Raw genomic sequence first — 22,761 nt, forward strand, 5'->3', positions numbered from 1 at the left:
CCTCCCATAGTTTATTCTTAGGTATGTTATAAAGGGCAAAAATTCATAGTTTCCAAGATCTTGAATTGAAACAACAAATCATTAAATTGTTTGCTCTGTGACTCATACATTAATAACACACATGTTTCTGCTTTACTGTCCTTATCGTATTGTGTTTTATTATTGCTTATATATTTGTACCAGTCTGTGTGCTTCCTTAAGGTCTGCCAGATCAACACTGTCTGCGATTGGTGTTTTGTGGCACATTCATGGCCTAATGGTTTGTAACCAAAAGGTTGTGGGTTCATGCACTTTTACATGGCCCTAATCACATGTGTAGATAAAGAGGGTGTGCTAGGGTTCACTTTGATTGATTGTGTGATGCACATGCCACCTTAGACCATTTAGAGGTTTTTGAGGTTCACTCAGTGAGTCTGATTAAGAGCAATAGAGCGTGTAGAGAAGATTAGATTAATGGTAATTTAACCAAGACCCAATTAACACCTTTCAGATCATTTATAGCAGCTTGGCTTCTAAAGCATAAACTAAACAGCTCTGTGTTTTACCAAACAGCTTTTCTTCTGTAAATTCTGCTTTTATTCTTTCAAAATAATATATATATATATATATATATATATATATATATATATATATATATATATATATATATATATATATATATATATATATATATATATATATATACACAGTCAACTTTGTGTTATGTGTCACTATACATCCAGTTGAAAAGTAAAGACACAAAAATATTTTGGTTCTTTTTTTTATTATTTGGTTTCAGGCGTCCTGGAATATGAACAAATTAGGAAAAAGCAGAGATCAGAGACTGTGCCATTACAATAGTCACCTTAATCGAGAGAGAGAGCTCAGCAGTGAAATCTTGACATATTTCTAAAGACATTTCCATTGGTTGCTAGACAATGCAGTCATCATTATTCCTCTTCAAACAGAAAAGGAATTCATCAAAGCCCATTCTTGAGAATACAACCACTACACAAGTTAATGATGCAATACAGGAAGGAACGTGCAGTATGTTGAAGGATCTTGACATTTTTGTTTTGCAATCTGGTAAAGACCTACAATTAGAGAAACACTGTAAGATCAGAATAACAACTTGATAAATTGAATCACAAGCTTTGTTGTGCTGACAGATCAATTCAGAGGCTGCAGTCTGTGTATTAAGTCATTACCAATTTACCAAACAATTCAACAACCATGGTCCATTATATAGCATTGTACATTCGTTGCTTGGTCCCTGCAATTACATTGGCTTTGTAATTGTTCATTCACTACATACCAATCTCGGTCTTTAATATTTTTGGTTGGAGAAATCACAGTCTCAAAGTGTTTAAAGCTTTTGGGTTTCAGGTTCAAATAACTCAAAAGGAAGTACATGTTAAAGCATTGTTTTTCCTCATTGGTTCTAGCCCTCAAACTCTAGTTCACAACTATTTTTTCTATTTTTTATTTTTTTTCTAACCAGTGGGTCATAATCCAAACAGATGGGGGATTCACTCATTTATGAGAGCTATTTAACCATTTGAAATCTTTGTAAAAGTGCACTTGGTATCTGCACATTAACAAAGGGCCAATTTACACAAACTGAAGTGTAGAATATAAAGGCAAATAAACATAATGAATCCCAAATCACATCTTTGCCAGCCTGCTGCATTCAACCCACAGTTTTTTAGGGTCCTAACAAACACTTTCACATTCTCTTTCATCTGCTACTGAGAAATGAAAAACAAAATGGACTTAGAAACAAAAGCAACAGCAATAATTAAAGTAATTATAATAATAACATTACAAAAATGAACATCAAAATGCCATCTTTCCAACCCAAGGTAGGTACCATGACAACTTTGTGAAAGAGAATATAAAAAAAGTTCTACTAAAAGAACCAAATATTGGGTTTAAAATATGAGTAATCTAATGTTTACCACTATACGAATCACGCTACACAGCTACAAATCTAAAATCCTCCCTTTTTTACTTTCTCCAAAAGTTTCAGTTCTTTCATATGAACACAAGGATGGGAGTTTTAGTCTATGGAGGGGCTGTCTGAACTGCAGTGATTGTGGGTAAACGTTTAACACTCATTATGTTCAAAAGGTCAACCTGGAGTAGTGTAGAACATCATCAGGAAAAAGCAGCTTTCTTTGCTTTTAAATCTTAATCATCTAGATATTCAAAGTTAAAGGCCTCTTTGCTTTCTTGATACGCATCATAAAAATTAAAAAAATCAAGTTCTTTGGTTCCATTCATATGTTACTGTATACACATAGTTCCCTTGACTTTTTTTGAAAGGTTCTCTGACCTCTACTGACTCCAGGATTGACCTACTGTTCACCAAACACAAAACACATTTATGCATGAACTCATACATGTACCGTACACTCATGTGTGTTCCTGTGCCTTGGTAATGAAGTGTTACAAAAGATAAAGGGTATGAATGTTAAATATGAAAGAGGTATTTGGTATTATTATTATTATTACTCTACTATTTGGCAAACTCAATTATCATAAAGAGGACACAGATGTTCCTTCTCTCATATCAACATATAAAATCTCCTTGAAAATATATCCCATTTTCGTTTGGTTATTATTTAAAGGTTAAAAGGTTTTTAAAGAAAAATATAGCAGTTCAATGTCAAAAGAGGGAAGACAGATAATGTTTGACTATTAAAGCATATTATTGTTGTGGATATTTGTGTGAATAGGTTTCTTATTAAGTCCATTTTATTGCAGCTTCCCCTTTTAACAGTAACTGCACAAACATCAACACAAAGGCTTAGGTTCATCTAAAGAGGACATGGATATAAAGATAAATGAAAACCTTAAACATTTTTACATCTTTGGATATCATAAAGCTTGGTTTTCATATCAAAAACATTTTTGGATAATCCGCTGCCATGCCTGTCCGCTTGGGAACGAGAGAACGCGGTGGTTCCTTAGTAAACCCAAAATCAACCATCATCTCGCAGCTCCTTCAAGTTCCCATGGCAACCGATTTGGCATCTGGAGAAAAGACCAGTTGGTTTGGCTGGAAAGAATCACTTTGGATAAGCATCCTCTCGATGCCATCACATATTCCTTGGTGGAAAGCAAAATATCCAAAGCTTTTGGTTTCACGGGTTTTTGTGTGGTATCCACATGGAAAGGCCCAAAAATATCCCATTACAATTCTCAAGGGTCCATAGATTCCATGCGGAATTTTCAAATCACATTCTCCGAACAAAACGAATTCCCTTCTGTACCTGCTGTTTCATCTTTTTCTTTGGAGTTTAGGTTTAGCAGCATCAGAAAGGAATCCATGGAACGGCTTGGCAGGATCCTAACCATCATATCTGGAACATACCGTGGACCCAAGGTGTGTTTGAAGTACTCCACAGCTTAAATGCTTCTGAAGATCTCTGGACGATTAGTTAGAGAGGGGTTCCCAGACAGCTTTTGTCTGCTAAGGCAAGATTTGGAGCCAGAGGATGGGCAGCCACAGTCACACTCTCCATGGCAGTCGACCAGATGGGCACATGAATGCAGGTTCTGGAGGCAGCTGGCACAGGCACTGGCAGTGGGAAGAGTAGCGGGGATCTGCTATTTTTTGGCTGAGGTAGGCAAGCTTTATTAGCAGGGGCTAATGTCAGCCCAACATAACATTCTGAGGTAGCTATCTTTGGAGGTATACAGCTTGTGGTGGGTATTATAAAGAATAGGAAAGAGGGAAAGGTGGGAAGAATCCATCACCTTTATGGTTCCTCTGGGGTTGAGCCTGCCTCGAGGCATGTATGGTGAAACATAACAATCAATTTATCTGAACTCACACAACCACAAGTGAAGGCAAAAGCAAGGCCACGTTATTCATCTTGGTATATCTGAGCTAAGGCTAACAAATGGAACGAACCTCTGTTCCCTGTAATCATTTCAACTGAGAATATGGCTTATTGTAGCTTGTTTTGTAAATCATGTAGTTCACTAAATCACACATACTGAAGTGAAATATCGAGATTATTAAAATGTTTGGGCTTTAGATTGGGCATTAGTTCAGGCACAATGTCAGGCTACATCTTATTACCAGAGGACGCATTGCAAAAGGAAGTTTTGGTTTTAGCAGAAAACCCTTTGGTAATAAAATATAAAGCGGGTATGGTATCATTTTTGTTGTGTTTAGCTTCCATTATGTATTCATGCTCAGAAAGAGTGCAGCAAATATTTGTAACTATTAGCATGCTAGCATAAAAAAATTACTTCAGTATCTCCTAAGGCTATCATTTGGTGTTCTTGTGTGGACACATCGAAATAAAGATCTTAAAGGAGTTAAGCTTTGGTTCTAAGGGGAGGGAGCAAAAGAAACAAATGGGACCAGCTCAATTAGCAAAACGTTTGTAGTTAAAACAGGCCCATTTACACCTATAAACAGTAGCAGCAGTTTAGGTGACAGACTGGGCATGATAAATATGGACTAAAGGGATTTTGGTGGGCAGGCTAGGCAGAGGAACCACAAGGAGAGAGATCACTGAGGCAGTGCTAGCTACAGGCTAATGCTAGCCAGTGCCTGTGCCAGTGCCTGGCAGACTGGATGAGTGCTGCTCAATAAGAACCTGGCACTGGGCCTGGCCATCTATATTATGACCCTGAAAAAGAGAAAACAGACATTAGTTAATATGCTACCTTTTTTATGAATCCCTGACGATCAAAGCACAAATTCAGTTCCAACTGTTGATAAACTTGGTTAGTAGACAAGAAAAAAGCTTTGAGAAAAGTGTTTTGGCAGTGACTAATTAGTAAATGACAATCATGCAAAGCAACTTCACGAGCTGTAACTACAGTGATACTACTAGGGTAAGATATTCAACTGATATTCAGATGAAATGACAACGTCAAGAGTAGCATATCCATTCACTAACTGTGTTGAGATGATATTTTGTGGCATCTGCGGTCGAAAGAAAAAATGAAGGTCGCGGGGGTGGCTATATTTGCTATTGATGCCTTCTTTTCAGTTATAATGTTCTGAGAAGCTCGACTGGAAGTCTTACTTGTGGAACCAGTCCAGTGCCTTGAACAGGTTGTGTTACTGCCGCTTTTGGGATGCCGTTGGGATGCCCTCCATCTTCGCCGTGTGGCACAGACCAGCTGTCCTGAGTCCCCTTCCTACAGAGGAAACTGAGAAAAATGAAATGTATTTATTGTACTTATACTACTATATCTTATTATACACATTTACTACATTTCACTGCGTGTTGTATGTCATATAACTTGTAAGTGACAAATAAAATAAAATGATATCTATATATGTACATATACATATACATATACACATATGCATTATATATTACATAATTGTTATTATATTGTATATTGTATATTTATAATGCATAATGTTATTATATTTGATATTTGTGAAGTGAATCAATATAAAAATGTGCACATATGTTTTGCACATCTCTCCAAAAGGTCCATTACCTTCGCCGATATCCAAACATGAGAAAGAGCACACAGAAGATGATGCAGGCCATGCCAATGTGGATGCCAACCACAATGCTGCTCACCGAGCTCTCTACACCCCTGCAGTTACACTGAGCTTCCTCTCCTGCAGCAAAGAAAATGATTATTATTCACTTATATTATAAATAATAGACACCATCATGTTTGCCTAAGCAAATGCTAATTTACCAGCTCTGGTTTTAGCACTAGTCCTGTCCTCAGCCAGTGAAACAAGTTTCTTTGAACAATCGCTCTCTCCATTGCCATTGTAGGCCACCAGTTTGACTTCATACACAGCGCCGGGGTCTTGTGAATAAAAATGGAAACGGTCAATATCACACACACTGCAAATCAATCAAAGTTACTCATGCATTTGCCTCACACATGCACAATCTAATACATATCCACTGAGCTGCTTTTGTTGACTTTGCAATCACAGTAGAACTATTGATCAGCTGAGTCATGGTGTTTGAGGTCGGGTGTAAAACCTCCTGGATATTACGGTCCTTCTTTTACATATATTGAGATTTTACAGTATCTAAATTTTCACACTCTCTGAATTCAGACATTTGTCACGTAACAATACTAGGAGATACACAGAGGAGCATTTGTTCTCTAGTGCTCATGATTTATTTCAGGTCTGCTCTTAAGATGGGTGAGTGAGGGAATATTTCAACTGTCACGTACAAACATAATGGCTTGTTCAGTGCTACTGTAACAGGTCATGTAGACAGAATAGTTAATTGAGAGAGTATTCGGCATAAAACATTAAAATAAGAAGGGCTAGATGGAATTTGATGGCTATCTTTTGTTGTTGTTGCTAAATTGTACTTAAGCTTATATTATTTATATTATATTTTTATTAATATTATTTAAATAATACAATTATTTTCTTGATAATATCGAAAATAATATTTTTCTTTTCTTAAATACAATTCTCTGCACCAAGTTTGAAACCTCCTGACTTAAGAAATGCGTAAAATCAATTTATTTGCATGCATTAACATTTAAACTGCATTAGATTAGTAAACCATTTGGCATTTGGAAAGATATACTGAATCTATAGTCTATAGTTGCGTCAATGGTTTAATTTAGTTTATAGAAAAAACAAGAAAACCAATTTTCCCTCACCGAGATGAGAAATGGTGTGAATGTTAGCATGGCACGGCAACTGAATTGGCCCCTGGATCTCTCCATGGGGAACCCTGCGGTAAGACAGTCGGAAACCCTCAGCTTTTCCAGGCTTATTGGGCAGCTCCCAGAGGACCTGGACTGCTGTGGTGTTTATTGCTTTGGTGAAAAATGTAGGTGAACTGGGCACTAGATAGGGTGCAAAGAGAGAAAACTCATTATAATGAGCTCAGATGAACAAGGAACAGGAGTTCATTATGTTCAAGCAAAAAACATAAGGTGGATGGGCAAAAAGAAAAGCCATAGAAAGAAAAGAAAAAACCAGATGCTTAAACATCTGTAACAAAGCAAAGAGAAGGATAATTTTAAAGGACAATGTAGTAGACAGAGGGAGCCAAAAATGCTGATGTGGGAAAGAGAAGAAGCAGTTATAGAGGGAGAGAGAGAGGGAGAGTTTGAAATTGTTGTGACCTAAGCAAAACATAAAGGCAAATCGCATGCGATGTCTAATCTGTATGCAGTTACATACCGCCCCCTAGTGTTGTGGAAACAACAGTACTGGAGCGTTCACTAGCACCCAGGGGAGAGTAAGCCTTCAGGTAGATGGAGTAGGTGGTCGCGGGTTCAAGGTTTGTGAGGTCATGCTGAAATGTTGTCTTACTCACAGCCTCCTGTAGTTCTGTGCTTTCAGGCTCTGAAAACAAAAGTGCGCCGATTATGTATTTCTCCAAAAATACTAGTAGAGAGCAAAATATGTTCCAGATTAGTGGAAATTCTGAATTCCAGAGACACTCACCGCCATATTTGCGGATATGCAGCACATATCCGATGATCCCGTCTGTGATTTCGGCTGGTGGCTGGGTCCAGGAGAGCTGCAGGGTGGTTGTAGAGAGAGCCGTGGCTTTCAGGTCCTGAGGGGCATCGGGCAGCTCTTTGGCCAGGGACACAGCCAGACGAGCGCTGGCCTGGTTAGTGCCGGCAGAGTTTTCAGCGATGCACTGGTATATAGCTTCATCCTCTGATGTGATGCGAGTCACGGCCAGGGTGCTAAAAACATTCATTATTGTTATTATTATTATTTTAAATCTATACTCTGATTGTTTTATGTAAACCTTGTTACCATTTACAGATATCGCACATCTCACATCTAGTGGACAGAAGTTGGTAATGATTTTAGACATATTATTGCAGGTAAATAAAGCAGTTAAAACATTGTGCACATATACATAAAAAAATGAAATAATTAAACAATTAACAGAATAAAATAATAATAATAAAAAACACCAGTACAAATAATAATAAAAATCTAAAGAGGTATATAATTAGATAAACAGACACTTTTAGATTTCATGCCATTTTTTATTTTCTTTTTTTCTTTTTATGATATATGCCTATGTATTGTTTAAGGTTTTATGTACTGTGTGTTTCAGCAGTAAGTTTGTGTATCCCTGTACATACTTCTGAGTCTCATATCATTGAAGTGTGCACTTATAAGTGTATACCTGTTATTGTTAGTGAGTTTCACATGATCGCCTGGGGTGAGTATCTTTCCATTCTTCAGCCAGATGATGTGAGGTTCAGGAACACCCTGAGCCACACATGTGAACACAGCACTGCCTCCTGCTGGCTTAGACACAGACTGCGGCCACTGAATGAACTCTGGAGGAGCTGGGGAACAGAGGAACAGGGCAAGACCAGGGTTATTATAGTTAAAGACACTCTTTATATATATATATATATATATATATATATATATTTTTTTTTTTTTCTTGTTATGTATGTATCAAAATAACTAGAACCGGAACTGAAAAAATAAATATGATTTTAGCATGTATATTATTAGTATATTGGCTGCTTATAAGTGCTCATAATGCACATATTAATGCCTTATTCAGCATGACCATATTTTATATCCCATACCTAAACATAACTACTACTACAACTACCTATCAGTAAACAGTAATTAGGAGTTTACAGAGGGAAAACTCTTACTTCATGTGTTTCCTAATCTAAAGTGTTACCAAATTTTTATTTCAGTATAAATATGAAGATTTTATGCAGTAGACAGTATGATAGTGAGGCAAAGATACTTTGAGAACCAGACATACATTTGTTTAACAGCAAGACACCTTAATATTAATATTTAATGAATTAAAATTATATAATATTTTACCATTATATGGCTCTTTGAGACACACTAATTTGCCTCAACCCAGATCTTGAACTTAAACTCTTTTTATAAGCGCTCTGTATCTTCCTAAATGACCCCTGCAGCCCCTCCTCTGGCTCAGCAGTGCAGACGCAGGTTCACCGTTCCGCTTGACACCCCTTCAGTGTTCACACAATGGCCATGCAGATATGTAGAGCTCTCCAGACCCCAGGACTATGCATCTCATTGATCTACTGACACCCACCACAACCAAACACCCCCACAAGAGCCCTTTCTCCCTGGGAAGAGGGTCCGAAGTGGTCTGCGGAGGTGTGGGAGATCATAGGTCAAAGGGAACCCTATTTCAATAGACAGCTATTAATCAATGCAGGCACAGATCTTTAAAACAGCACTGCTTCTCCTTCAAATGAGGTCAAAATATTTTAAACCATTGGACAAAAATATAGATTTGCCAGATCAATACGAGCTGCAGAGAAGCTGTTTAATTGGGTTTCACAGCTGATTGTTCTGTTTCTCATCATTGTGTCCTGAATAATATCTCTAAAGATATTTGTTTTTTTAAATAAAAATCTACTTCAGAATCAATTTATGATCTAAGTGTTAACATATGTATGTGTGTGTGTGTGTGTGTGTGTGTCTATACGTATGACCTTCTATAGCTTATGTATGTATAACCTGAGGTTAGAATACCATGACAAGACATCAAGTACCACTATAAAACACAAAATTCATCATATATGTGCAAGTAGGCCTGAAATGAAAAATACAGCCTTTAAAAACACTTCATTGGGTTCTGCTCAGGCTTTAGGGTCAAAGTGAAAAGTGGAAGGGGCTGGAGGGGTGTGTGTATAATGAAACTATAGCAGGGTACAATAGGACAGAGGTCATGTGTGTGTGTGTGTGTGTGGATGAGGAGGGGTGTCATTCATCAGCCACGTCATTGTGGCTCTCTTCTCTCCCAAGAAGCACTTCACACTTGAACCTGAGTAGAACTGTTTATGAATAGACATCCTTGAATAGAAATGTTTTAATTTGAGGAGGGACTAAATAAAGGCCCTGAGAGGGAGCTGATACATTCTGCATCTGTCTAGCTGATATACACATCTGTGTAAGAATTGTTTATGTTTTTGAAAAAAATTAAATAAAATTATGAATTGGTGCTGAAATATTAATAATGGTTCTTATTATAAGCGATGTGGAAATAATTTTTTTGTTAGCTTTATATTTTTGTGAAAACCATGATATGTTTGATCAATCATTAATGCATCCTTGCTGAATAAATGAGTTAAGTTTTCTTAAAAAAAGCTCACTTTTCCAAACTTTTGAACGGTAAAACAAGTTAAGCAGCAAAACAGTTTTCAACATTCAACGCTGGGGACTGAAGTAATGCCTGCTGGAAATTCAGCTTTACCAATAAAATAATAAATTACATTTTGAAATATATTCAAATAGAAAACTGTAATGATATAAAAAAACAATAAGGCCCGGTTTCACAGACAGGGCTTGACTAAGCCAGGATTAGGCCATAATTTTTATTAACATGCCTTAGAAAAAAACGTTACTGTTGTGCATCTTGAGACAAAGCAAAGGCACTGATATATTTTAAGATCAGTCATTGCAAGTTTCTTTAAGTTGAAACAGCTCAGATTACATTTCAGTCTGGAACTAGGTTTAAGCCTCGTCTGTGAAACCTGGGGTAGGTGTTTAGGTCTGACTTGAACTGAACTTCTTAAGTACATGTAAAATCCCAGTGAAAGTCAGCTATACATACAAGCACACTTAAAACACACACGCACATGTTGATCTGTGACTGATTCAGATGGATTTATAATCTTTTCATGACATATCATTTCCCCGGGCTGCAAACAGAAAGCAGTCAGAGTACAATTAAATAACAGCATCAGCTTTTGGGCTCTGTTTTCCACTCCAACAGCTAACCAGCTGTCTTTACAACCAGGATCAACTGACAGCATCCATCGCATGTATTGATCAGTTATTCTTTTAGCAGGGTCTCAGATCCTGACCTTGAGTCTGATCAGGTGGCTATTTCTAATCCATTTAATCCTGTTGCATGACTCATGCAATCTATTAACATTATTGAAAAACATGGCTGCCCCCTGATTTGAATCAGCTGGTTCTTGAATGCATTTGTTGATTTCAAGTCACATATAATGACTTATATCAGTAAGCCTCCTGTTTAATATGAATTGCTATTTCTGCACCTGCTTTGATGTGTGGGCATACATTTTCAGATGGAGAAAATGTAACTTAAGGAAACTCCTCAGCTGAACCAGATGTCAATATCCTTTCATTTTCCATATTAAAATAGCCCAGGGTGGAAATAAAGGAATGGGTTCCCTCAATGCAAAGCTGTTATAATGTCACCCCCCCTTTAACTTCGTCATCCGCTGCCTGACCACCAGCTGGGACGAGAACAACTGCCCTTATAATGCTATGGAAACTCTGGGGGAGGGGCCATGAAGCCCCATCACCCTTCCTCATTTAAGGATCATCCATTCTGCTGTTTCATCACCTGTCTGTCAGAGGAGGCTCCACCCCCTTCTGCTTCCTAGGCCAATGTCAAAGGTGAGAAATGAGAGGGCAGAGGTGAGAGGGGATACCGTGCCCCCCTAAACATACACATGCACACTAGGAAGACTGCTCTTTGCCTGTCTGTCTTCCTTTCTGTTCTCTATTGTCCACATCCTAGCTCAGCATCTGTCCTAACCTTCAGGACTGTGTGAAAGTGCAGACTTCACATCCACAATGAGCAGTCTGGAGGACCAGAACCTGACATAAACTAAACCCCTAAGCTTGAACTTGACAAGGATGTGCTGATTTCACCTTTGTGACCGGCAGAAAGACTGTTAAGTTATCAAATAAGTTATCAATTTCCCTTTCGGCTTATTCTGTTGGATTTCAGTGCTTGTCTTTCAAGTTAAAATGATTTAAGACAGCTTCTTCTATTTAATATATTTTTTTAAATCTAATTTATTACTTCGATGGGAATTTTCAGCAGACTTTGCCCCACTCTTTCCAATCTCTCAGAAATAATATGCCAATATGTGGTATATCTTTTGTAACATTATAAAAGTCTATCTCTTTTGAATAATTTAATGCATGAATTTAATGCTGAATAAAAGTTGTAATGTCTATAAAAAATATATATCGTAAAATATCACTGACCTCTAACTTTAGAACCGTACCTTTGTCTAAACTGATATATGTTAACATTTTAAGTAAAATAAAATTAACATATTTTATAATATATGAACTAAATAATGCACAATATGAAGTTTGCATTGTAAATAAACATTTACCAAGATTAATAAATGCTGTAATGTTGTTAACTCGTTATACTGAATGTTAACTAATGTTAACATATTAAATCTTATTATAAAGTATTATTAATCCAACATTATTCTTGCACAATTCCTTGATAATGAATTTAATTTTGGTCATTCTGTGTTCCTCTAAATGTAATTTCGCTTCACTGATCTGAAATACTTAATGAGGCTTTTCTCATTGTTTGTTGGGAAGGTTTTTGCTTTCTTTTTTTGGAGAAATAAGCTAACCTAATCTCTTTGTTTCCATCTTACACAAAAAGCGGATCAATAAATGAATCAATATATTCAAGATTACCTCGCCCAAATGGCTTCACAGCCAATTCTGATGTAAAAAGACTGATAGGGGGTGACTATGGATTGATCAGACTTAAGCTGGACATTTGGGACACAGATAAAGAAAGCACACCTGGGTGCAATTTCAGAAACAGTTCAACAAATAAATGGATGCATAAAGCTAAGGGACAACAGGATAATCTTCATTTCAAATATCTGTCTCCTGGCCATCACTTAAAGATGTTAAAACACATCATCAGGATTATTCTTAAGATTAGTCGTTCACACTTACTACTACCAACTGTAATATTAAATATGGGTTTTGTACTACACCTCTCATGGATGATTTACCCATTTGTTCTCTCTCATGTTGTTCTTTCCTAAAGACCCCCAGTGTGCAGCTACTTTGAAGAAAGCCAGTGAAAGGAGCATATATACCTCAGGGATATATGATCAGGTTGAATGTACGGACAGTAGCAGGGTGATGGATGAGATGTGTCATGGGGTGTTGAAGGGGGGATATCTCCTAACAGCTGACTTCATTACCCAACCTATTCCTCTCAAGCCCAGCTGGACAGCAGCAGCAGGAACTTAATTACCATAATGGTAGCCAGAATATCACACCATCAGACCCAGTACAGAGTGAGGAAAAAAACCAAGAAGGGCAAAGGTGAGAGAAGGGAGGACCTGAATATTGACTTCTCCTGCTGTGCTGACCAGTCAGCTTCCAAGGGTCATGTTCAAAACCAGTTCTGCCTGATGTCTGGTCATCATAGCAGCCAAAAAATACTATATTCATTCAATACAAAGACAGCTACAAACACACACACACACACACACACACACACACATGTTTGTTTTTGTGAAAGGTGGGGACATCCCATAGGCGTAATGGTTTTTATACTGTACAAACTGTATATTCTGTGGCTCTACACCAACCCTACACCTAACCCTAACCCTCACAGGAAACTTTGAGCATTTTTACTTTCTCAAAAAACTCATTCTGTATGGTTTATAAGCGTTTTGAAAAATGGGGACATGGGTTATGTCCTCATAAGTCACCCTCTCCTTGTAATACCTGTGTCATACCCATGTCATTATACAGAGTTGTGTCCTTATATGTCACAAAAACATGCCCCCACACACACACACACACACACACACACACACACACAAACACACAGACACACATAAGACAGTAGGCTTGCTCCGTTGTGCTCAGTGAAGTGTGCAAATAAAAAAATTACTGTAATAGTGCAGCTTTTGTGAACTTCTGTCAGAACAAATCAGGATTAAGCAGTGTGGGGTCAGCTATTATTTCCCACATGGGTTAGGACCACGAACTACTGAAGCTAAAATATCTACTTTTCTGATTCAATACACTACTGTTCAACAGTTTGGGTCAAGTAAGATTCCCCTAAATGATCTTGTAGCTGAGACAAAAGGCCAAAATGAGTAGAAATTAGATTAAAACGTTTTAAACCTTGAGTGAAAAATCAGTAAGAACACGTCCCAAAATATCTTCGATACAAATCCAGGAGGTTTACCTTGAACTACCAGCCTGCCCAATGCGGTACGCCTCATCCTGGTGCCAGGCCGGTTGGCAGCACACACATACACCCCAGAGTGCTGAAGGGAGACATCGGAGATCATCAGATTCCCCGTCCCGAGCACTTGTATGCCCTCCACTCCGATAGATCTGCCATCTGATGGAAAAAAAAAATATGAGAAAAATGAAACTACAAGAAATCTAGAATGTTAAGTTAACTTTAAACAATTTAAGTGTAAGGATTCATACCAAGTCTACTCCAAGACACAATCGGGCGAGGGTTTCCAGTGGCGATACACTCCAGGATGGCCGTCTGATGGACGGTGATGGTGAGGTTCTGTGGGCCGGACAGGATGACTGGCTCCTTATAGGTGCGAGGAACAGCTCCTGAGAGTAGAAGGGCAAATACAGAGATGATGAAAGTGGAACTAAATTACAAATCACTAATATAAGGATGACACTTGACATCATGACATTTGAGGTAATCAAAATCACAATCCAGCACATTGCTTATTTACAGGATGCATAGAGTTGAAGGTTAAAGTCATGTACATGCAGTCTGGGGTGTTTGTCAGATCAAGGGTGACTACTGACCGGTTACGTTCAGGTAGGCCTCGTGGCTGTAGCGGGTGTTGGCGATATTAGTGGCAACACAGCGATAGACACCAGCGTCTGATTTCTTAACTCCTGTAATCTGCAGAATACCCATTGGGAGAAGAGTGTACCTGTGCAGAAAGAGGAACATGAATGTTGTGAATGTATGAATCCTGTGAGGAAGAACATAAAGAAATACAGTAAGAACTGTGTGTTACCTGTCATCAGACGTTCCAAGCACACCACGGTCCTTCTCCCAAGTAATGCTGGCCTCAGGAATACCACTGACCTGACACTGGAAACGTGCAACACCTCCCTCATCTACTGACATGGACTCTGGGTGAGTGTGGAATTTCGGAAGAGCTGTGGAACACAATTGAGAGTTATTTATAAACCAAATATAATAATAATACATTTTAAAGGATCATGTGACACTGAAGACTAGAATAATGGCTGCTGATATTCAGCTTTGCCATCACAAGTATAAAGTACATTTTAAATTCTATTAAAACAGAAAACATTGATTATAAACTTTAATATAATTTTACATTATTATTGTTGTTTACTGTATCAAACAGATGCAGCTTGGTCAAGCATAGAGACTTCCTTGGAAAAATATTAAACCGATTTAATTGTATTAATATACATTAAGCATAAATGTATCAAAACTGCGGTTTAGTTTAATTTGAAGTACATTCAAATAAATATTCTTTATACCATTTTGCATGTGAAGTAAATTTATCTTGTTTTGAGGATGTTAAGATATTTGGATATAACATTACATAGTTTTCTAGATATTTTCTAGATACAGAAATAAAAAATAAGCATACTTAGAAAGAAAACTGTTTTAATGACTCTATGCGGTATAACAACTGTTCTGTCCCATATTTGAGTTTACTGTGATAATTTGATATTGGCATCTAAAATGGTGATTTTCATTGGGGATATAGGGTGAGGTGCCAAGAGACTTGTGGTCTAAATAGCCTGGTCATTCATCTAATCAATAGGTAGTGGTCTAAGAAGAAGTGGCTCCCAATGAGAGTTCATTGCTATGGTAACAGCATGTAGTGACAACTATAATTCTACAGGATTATCACCCACCCTACTGCTTTTATTGGACCAAAGGGAGAACCAGAGGAAGATGGGAAAGGACAGAGTAACAGATAGTAAATGGACATTGGTACCTCCACTATATCACTCTATTTTTCAAACAATTGGGTAATCACAGGCAAAGCATATGATTTTATATCAGAGTGTGAAACTATCTACTGTCACCCTGTCGCCCATGTTTGAAATGTGTTCCCTTCAGTCACTCACAAGCGAGTTGCACACGGGCCTTGCGGCTGACCAGCATGCCGTAGTGGTTCTGCGCAGCGCAGTAATACTCTCCAGCGTCGGTAGCATCTCCATCCCGTCTCTTCTGGAAGCTGCGAATGAGGAGTGTGCCGTTGGATAGGATCTTCGCCCGACTGCCTGCTCCTGAAAGCAGCGGAGCTCCGTTCTTATGCCACGTCACTGTAATGGGACCCTCGCCTTCCACCCTGCAGTCCAGCATCAACGGCCTGTCCCGTACCGCGATAACATCACTGGGCTCGGTAAGGAAAGCCAACTCAGATCCATTACACAAACCTGACAGTGAGAGAGAAATGGAAAATGGGTCAGAACACAACTAGAGCAAACCCTACAAGCTAGATTATAATAAAAGCTATGCATATGAAACACTGATGATATATAAAAAGAATAGTGAAGAAGTTATGTTGGTTTTAACAGACAATTAATATGCCATAATATTATTAATTTGACGGCACTGATGCTATCGAAGGAGAATGAAACCTGAACTGGATAATGAGAAATGTCTTCTGTAGAGCTGCTTTGTAGCTGAATTTAATTTGTTTCATAACTGATGACCTCTGCAACTAAACTGAATTAAATAATAACACTGTTGTCTTTTAGAGCTGCTTTACCGCTGAAACTGTATTCATTTCATAACTGGAGAACTTTGCAAAATGAATACTGTTATTTTCTCATTTATTACCGTGAAGCTGTTTTGAAGCTTATTGGTTTTTTTTTTTTGGGGGGGGTTGCTAAAAGTACTTTTTGGTCTCATTCACATCTTTCATGGATTTTAAGTTTGTGATATACATGTATGTTTTTGTGTTTTCTGCATATGTCTGTGTTTTCTTTTAATTCAAGACTCAAACAAAAAGAACGCCTTTGAAAATGAAAGCTTTCCATATCCACAAAACTGCATTTGTGTCTCATTACTGATGTCATTGTGAGCCTTACCATTAAAGCATATCTGCCTATTTACTCAGTGTCACCAAACCAAACCTGGTCATCACAATAGAGACAAACGCAATGCATCCAGTGAACCATAGAGGGCTGTGACAAAGCCAAAGTAGAAGGGATAGAGAATTGGGGTGAGTTATGGGGTTAAGTTAGAGGAATCTCTTTTGAGCAAACGCACCCTTGATGACAATAACACTGTGACGACACACTTTTCCCAAAAACAACTCCCGGCAACCACCAGGAGCCTTCTCAGTCTGGACCATCTGCCCACCACTTATACAAACCCCCACCGCTCCAAACCCCCAGTGGACACATTTTCCTTTCAGTCTGATTCCGGGGTGACTTTCCCATGCCACTGGTTCACCCCAGTCCTCTCTCATTGTCAACTTGCACCATGGCCATTTCATACATCTTCTGTGCTTTTCATATGGAGAACTTCAGACCTAAAGCCACCCTTAATGTGACCTCTGGAGATGGCCGGTGTCTCCGGCAGCTGTTATGTTAAGGAGCACAAGTCTGCTCTTGAACTTGCACTAGATGAGATGTGAAGTACCTTTAGCATCTGTTAGGTAGATCTAACCTACCCCACTTTCAATATGTACTTCTGTTCCTCCGCTTGCTAAAATATTCTAATTTCTGACTGCTGGGGTCCACAAACACCACCTGCCCTTGATCGTGATATGAAGTTCATAAAGTCTTAAAGGGATAGTTCACCAAAAAATTTACATTGTGTCATAATTTGCTCTGTGGAACGAAAAAAAAAGATTTCTTTAAAATATCTTCATTTGTGTGCAGAATTTATTTTGAAGAATGTTTGTATTTGCAGACTTTCTGTCTTTTGTGTTCAGCAAAAGTAAGAAAATCTTACAGGTTTGGACTGGAGGGTGAGTAAATTTGAGTTTTGGTTAAACTAGGCATTTAAAGAAATTCTGCTCTCTGCATCCAGCTGCTCAGTATTTGACATTTTAAATTCCATATAGTACTGTATATGAAATTTAAAATGTAAAATACTGAGCAGCTGGATGTAGAGAGCAGAATTTCTTCTTAGAGCTGCAATAGTGTATTATGCATTATATAGGAAGCAAAATATATTTTGTACTATATTGGTTATTGACAATATTTAAGAAATTAGCAATACTTATTAGCAAGATTTTGTTATGCCAATATTTTACTTTTAGACAACTTTTATCATCAATTAAATGTAATCTTTAAAAAAAACACTAATCATTTAAGGACACAATAAATCATACTGTACATTATAATTAGTGATGGATAATTTACTTGCAACTTTACAAAAATATTGGTATGGTCCAGAAATGTCTGTTTCACTCTAATTCGACATGCATATAGGTAGCCATTACTGCAAAATCTGACATTACCCATGACAACATGACAAGATAAGCTAAATTGCCTCACTTTCATATAACTTGGACTCATATACCTTGACTGATATCAATACCGGAGTCCATAAATACATAGCACTATAGGCTTCCAATGAAGGGTATATCTGGGATGCACCTTTTGCTGCTGGTTAGGTCACAGACTGACCAGATGTAGATGGGACGAGTCTGTCTCTTTCTTTTTCATTTTTATGAGGGCTAGCTTACAGCTGGCCCTTCCCTAGCTTATACTCCACCCGAAGTGTTAATGAAATTCAGAGGTCCCAGAGTGAAAGGGGGGTTACGTCACACAAGCTGGATTCAGAAATACAGAGAATAACACATGGGTCTAAGCAATAAAGATATGGATGTACAAATATAATGTTAGTTCTTGCTTGATACATCCAATTAAATAACCTAATGTTGTAGCAGGGATATAAATGGACTGCATATTTAAGACTAACCATGTTAGAGAGCAATTAAATATTATTAATATGCTGTTTTCTAATGAATACGTTTTCTGTTTCTGCACACCTCACAACAGAAACTGTGCTCCATGATCTTCCCATTAGAGAAGTTTGTCATTGTACCTCATACTCTAGGATCGAAGATCTCCAATGTTGCTACAACTGTGATGATGCTGCACAAAGAATGTTGATTATAAGTTTATGCTAATAACCCATTCTAACCTGCATGAGACCTGAACAGAAGTGTGATTAAGAGCTCAAACCTGGGGATAATTCTGATCATTCAGATGAGAGGTGGATAGAAATTGGGTTTTGGGGGATTGTGGATGGTGTTCTGAGCAGCAGGAGAACCCCACCCATCCCCACCCCTTGAGCTGTGACCTGGGTCCCTAAAGGGTCATGAGAGAGTTGGTGAAGGGTGGAGGAACAACGTGGGGTTTAAGGCAGACAGCCTGTGTCCAGTCACACACACACAGTCCCAGCCCCCAGGTTGCTCCATTGTCCCCAATCTAATGTTGGACCTGAACTTCACAAACTATTGTTGGAAGCCAGACATCATTCGAATGACCTTCGTCTCTAAAGGGTCAATGCAACAACCCCCACCATCACTTTAACTTACTTTAAACATAAATATATATAAAGCCTGCAAGGCTGCATTTGATCCCAAATTAAGGAAAAACAGCATCATTGTGAAATACTATTACAATTAAGAAAAACAGTTTTCTATTTTAGGGGTATTTTAAAATGTCATTTAGTCCTGTGATGGCAAAGCTGAAGCTGCAGTCAAACCATGATATTTTCTTAGATGAATAGAAAGTAAAAAAAAGTAGTAGAAAGTAGGAATATTTTGCAACATTATAAACATCTTAATTGTCCATTCTGATCAATTTAATGCATCCTTTATAGAATAAAAGTCTTTTGAAAAGTCTTATGAATGGTAGCGAACATATAGATCTGCAATGTTTTATAGCTTATCTGAGGAGAAGAAAAAGAGCTTTGAGAGAAAAAAGAAAAAAAAAACACTTCAAGGATTTGTAATTGAAACTTCAGGCCAAATATTCTATCATTGAATGCTCATTATAATTTCTATATGGGTCTCTCTATTGTCCAGAGAAGTTTTAGCATTACTGAAACTGGCCTGCCACAAAAAGTGATAAAAGCCTTTGAAAGAAATTCTAAACGTATACGAACATTCACAAATTCCTCTCGCTCTCTTTTTCTCCCATTATATCCACAGCGGCAGCAGGAGATCTAACATAAACAATAGCTGAATACAAACTTGGGGGAGGAATTGTAAAGAAGCTGGGTGGAAAGGGGGGGATCATGCTGCTCCGGGTGGGCTTATTTTGACTCCATAATGGGAGTTAAATTCTTCCTGACTACAACAGCCACAAGCCGCCTGCACAAACACTTCTTTGTGTTGGTCGTTTGAGGCAAAGTTGTCTTTTGTTTAAACACTGATTGTCATTAGGTGGCATATGCCAAGTTCAAAGTCATGGAAACAAACTTGCATTTCCACTTAAGAGAGGAAACAACCCCCTGCAGTTTCAATCCACCCTCCTCATTAACCAATTATCACTTAACAATTAGCTCTCTTGTGCTCTTCTTTTGATCTATCCTCCACTTTTCATCAAAAAAATCGGTATCAGACTCAAACTTTTTAAGAGATGTTTTAAGATGCTATTTTCCGTCATATCATGCTGCTTTGCAAAATATATGTGTTTTCTATTAATTAGATCGTGTCTGTAGGTCAACAGCTTTTTATAAAAAAGTATTTGCCAGACATAAAACCTTAAGGTGAAATCAATAAGCAATATGCTCCAATTGCAGGGGGAGGACACCCCATCACTATGGCCTCAGGTCTTTAATTATTAGGATAAGGACCAGAAGGGGGTCTAGGGCTTCCATTAAGCCGATCTCATTAATGGAGCAACCAAGGGTTAAAATGTCCCTCTGCTGCAACATGTAAGTTTTAATGCCACTGTTATTTCCACTTTGGCTTCATGAACCCTGATGGCTCTCTTTAACAGAACCACTGAAAATTTTAATGCCTCTATAAACAAAGTCATTTTGTGGCTGATTAGCCCATACACTGTATTACAGGTTATTATGTCAGCTTCATTACAGTGAGGAAAATGGCTACAGCTTCAATTAGAGAGATGAATGTTCAGATTGAAGTGGCTATAGCCTGTGGAGATATGCTAAATAACATTAACTGGAGCTTAAAGTTGGCCTAAGGATCTATATGCTTTTGGTCAAGTTTCTCAACAGGAAGGAAACCCATGCAGTGATTGAGACATCGCCACCCACTGCAGCCTGTGCCCTGTTTGTGGATGGCTAGATGGGGTCTTGTCAGATGTGCCTTCTGGAGTGAGGATTCTCCACAGATGAGGAGTCTGTGGAGGGATTACTCCAGCATAAACATATTCAGACATGCACACTCATAAACCTCCAACAGCTTTAAGACGATTTTAAATATACCCCTGCTTCCCAATAAGGCTGGAGCAGTGTTATGGAGATCAGGGTGTTGGGGTCAGGTCAAAGGGGGTTGGGAGAGGTGGCCACTTTTGTCTTCCCAGCTCTCTTTTTGCTTCACCCGCATTGGACCGCTCTGCTGTCCAGAAGGGGGACCCCAAAGGTTAATACAGCCTACGGTCAATGAAGCCCCTCTGTCTATAAGGTCATCTGTTTCTACCCCCTCCTCCCAGAGACTCACCATCTCCTTCTGTTCAACTTTCCGACTATGTTTATTTATTATTCCATGCAAGATTTATTCTAAAGGACACACATGATCCAAACTCACGGCCATAACATCTGGTTTAAAAAACAAACAGTTTTGATCCCAATCCAGTCATTTAATCTCTTTATAAAAATATACAACCAGAACAGAAATGTTTGATTATTATAAGAATTATTGAGAAGGAAAGATAAATTACAGAGAGGAAAAAAGAATTTGATGCAGGGCAGTTTGAGTCTATGTATGATTGCTCTACTCTGATAACTTATATTGCTTTAGATATTTTTAAAATGTTTTTAAACATTTAAGTAGCCTAAAGAATAAATGCATATGATAGTCAAATCAGACAAATCAATGTCCCCCCAAAAAAAACCTTGCTACCAATTTTACATGTCTGTGTTTATAACAACAAGATTCTATAACAACAATAAATCAAAAGTTTTTTAACATTATAGTACCATCTTTGTAAGCATGCATTTGACTGGTCATAATTTCTGAAATTATTTATTAAAAAACCAAATACTTAAATCAGCAAAGATGACTGGAAAAAGATGAATAGTAACAGCTGAAATGCCTATTTTAATGAACTTTTCACTAGGTTGCAACATCTTTGTGTATCAATTGCTTGTCCTTCATCGGGGTAAAGAAACTCTACAACAAAAGCATTTGATGCAGGCTAGTTAGAGACAAATCTGTAAGATATGAATAAATATTCATATTGTAATATTTATGAATTACTTTAAAGGTCATACTTTCTTAATTCAACGCACTACTAAGGACATAATAAATAGAGATAAATCAAACAGTTTGCAGTATAGGCTTAGTTCCATTAGTTCCATTACAAACACTTATACTTTTGATATAGAATATCTCAAAATTTGATCTTCAAATCTTTCATGTCAAATTATGCTTCTATAAAAATATGGAAAAGGGCACAAAAATGGGTGAAATGGTAAATAAAATGACAATATAGATAGATAGATAGATAGATAGATAGATAGATAGATAGATAGATAGATAGATAGATAGATAGATAGATAGATAGATAGAAAATTAGTAAGTTTATACTCACATGAACCAATAAACGTCAGGAAGGTCAGTAAAATCCGTGGCTTCATTTTTCTGTGTAAATCCTTTTTTTTTGTTTTAAAAGTGAAAACAGGTAGGAAACTTCTTTGGAGGTAAAAGGAGTTAAAAAAGTGAAAGAAAGAAAAAAAATGCTACTTTTCTAGTGCAAATGTTTTTATTCGAATAGCCTACAAATCCAAAACGAAGTAAACCTAGAATGACATCGTTACTCTACACATTAACGGCGCTCCAGCTGGGCGCTGCTGGTCACGTCCACGG

The 22,761-nt window shown here is 37.7% G+C and overlaps 1 protein-coding gene across 2 annotated transcripts; it reads right to left on the reverse strand.

Moving 5' to 3' along the window:
• Positions 1-1,465: 1,465 nt before the first annotated feature.
• On the reverse strand, positions 1,466-22,761 carry LOC113119352 (immunoglobulin superfamily DCC subclass member 3-like). 2 transcript variants are annotated; one of them, XM_026288771.1, is made up of 14 exons: positions 22,487-22,761; positions 15,860-16,171; positions 14,761-14,905; positions 14,543-14,673; positions 14,198-14,335; positions 13,947-14,105; positions 8,112-8,277; positions 7,406-7,656; positions 7,139-7,303; positions 6,610-6,798; positions 5,668-5,784; positions 5,458-5,584; positions 5,031-5,157; positions 1,466-4,628 (listed from the first exon to the last, which is right to left on the reverse strand). In XM_026288771.1, the coding sequence occupies exons 1-14, from the start codon at positions 22,530-22,532 to the stop codon at positions 4,539-4,541; spliced, it is 2,163 nt and encodes a 720-aa protein (XP_026144556.1). In that variant the 5' UTR covers positions 22,533-22,761; the 3' UTR covers positions 1,466-4,538. The 2 variants fall into 2 exon arrangements, with proteins under 2 accessions (XP_026144556.1, XP_026144555.1); XM_026288770.1 differs by having other exon boundaries at positions 5,458-5,587.

Source organism: Carassius auratus, chromosome 19, assembly GCF_003368295.1.
Source record: "Carassius auratus strain Wakin chromosome 19, ASM336829v1, whole genome shotgun sequence".
NCBI classification, from domain to species: Eukaryota; Metazoa; Chordata; class Actinopteri; order Cypriniformes; family Cyprinidae; genus Carassius; species Carassius auratus.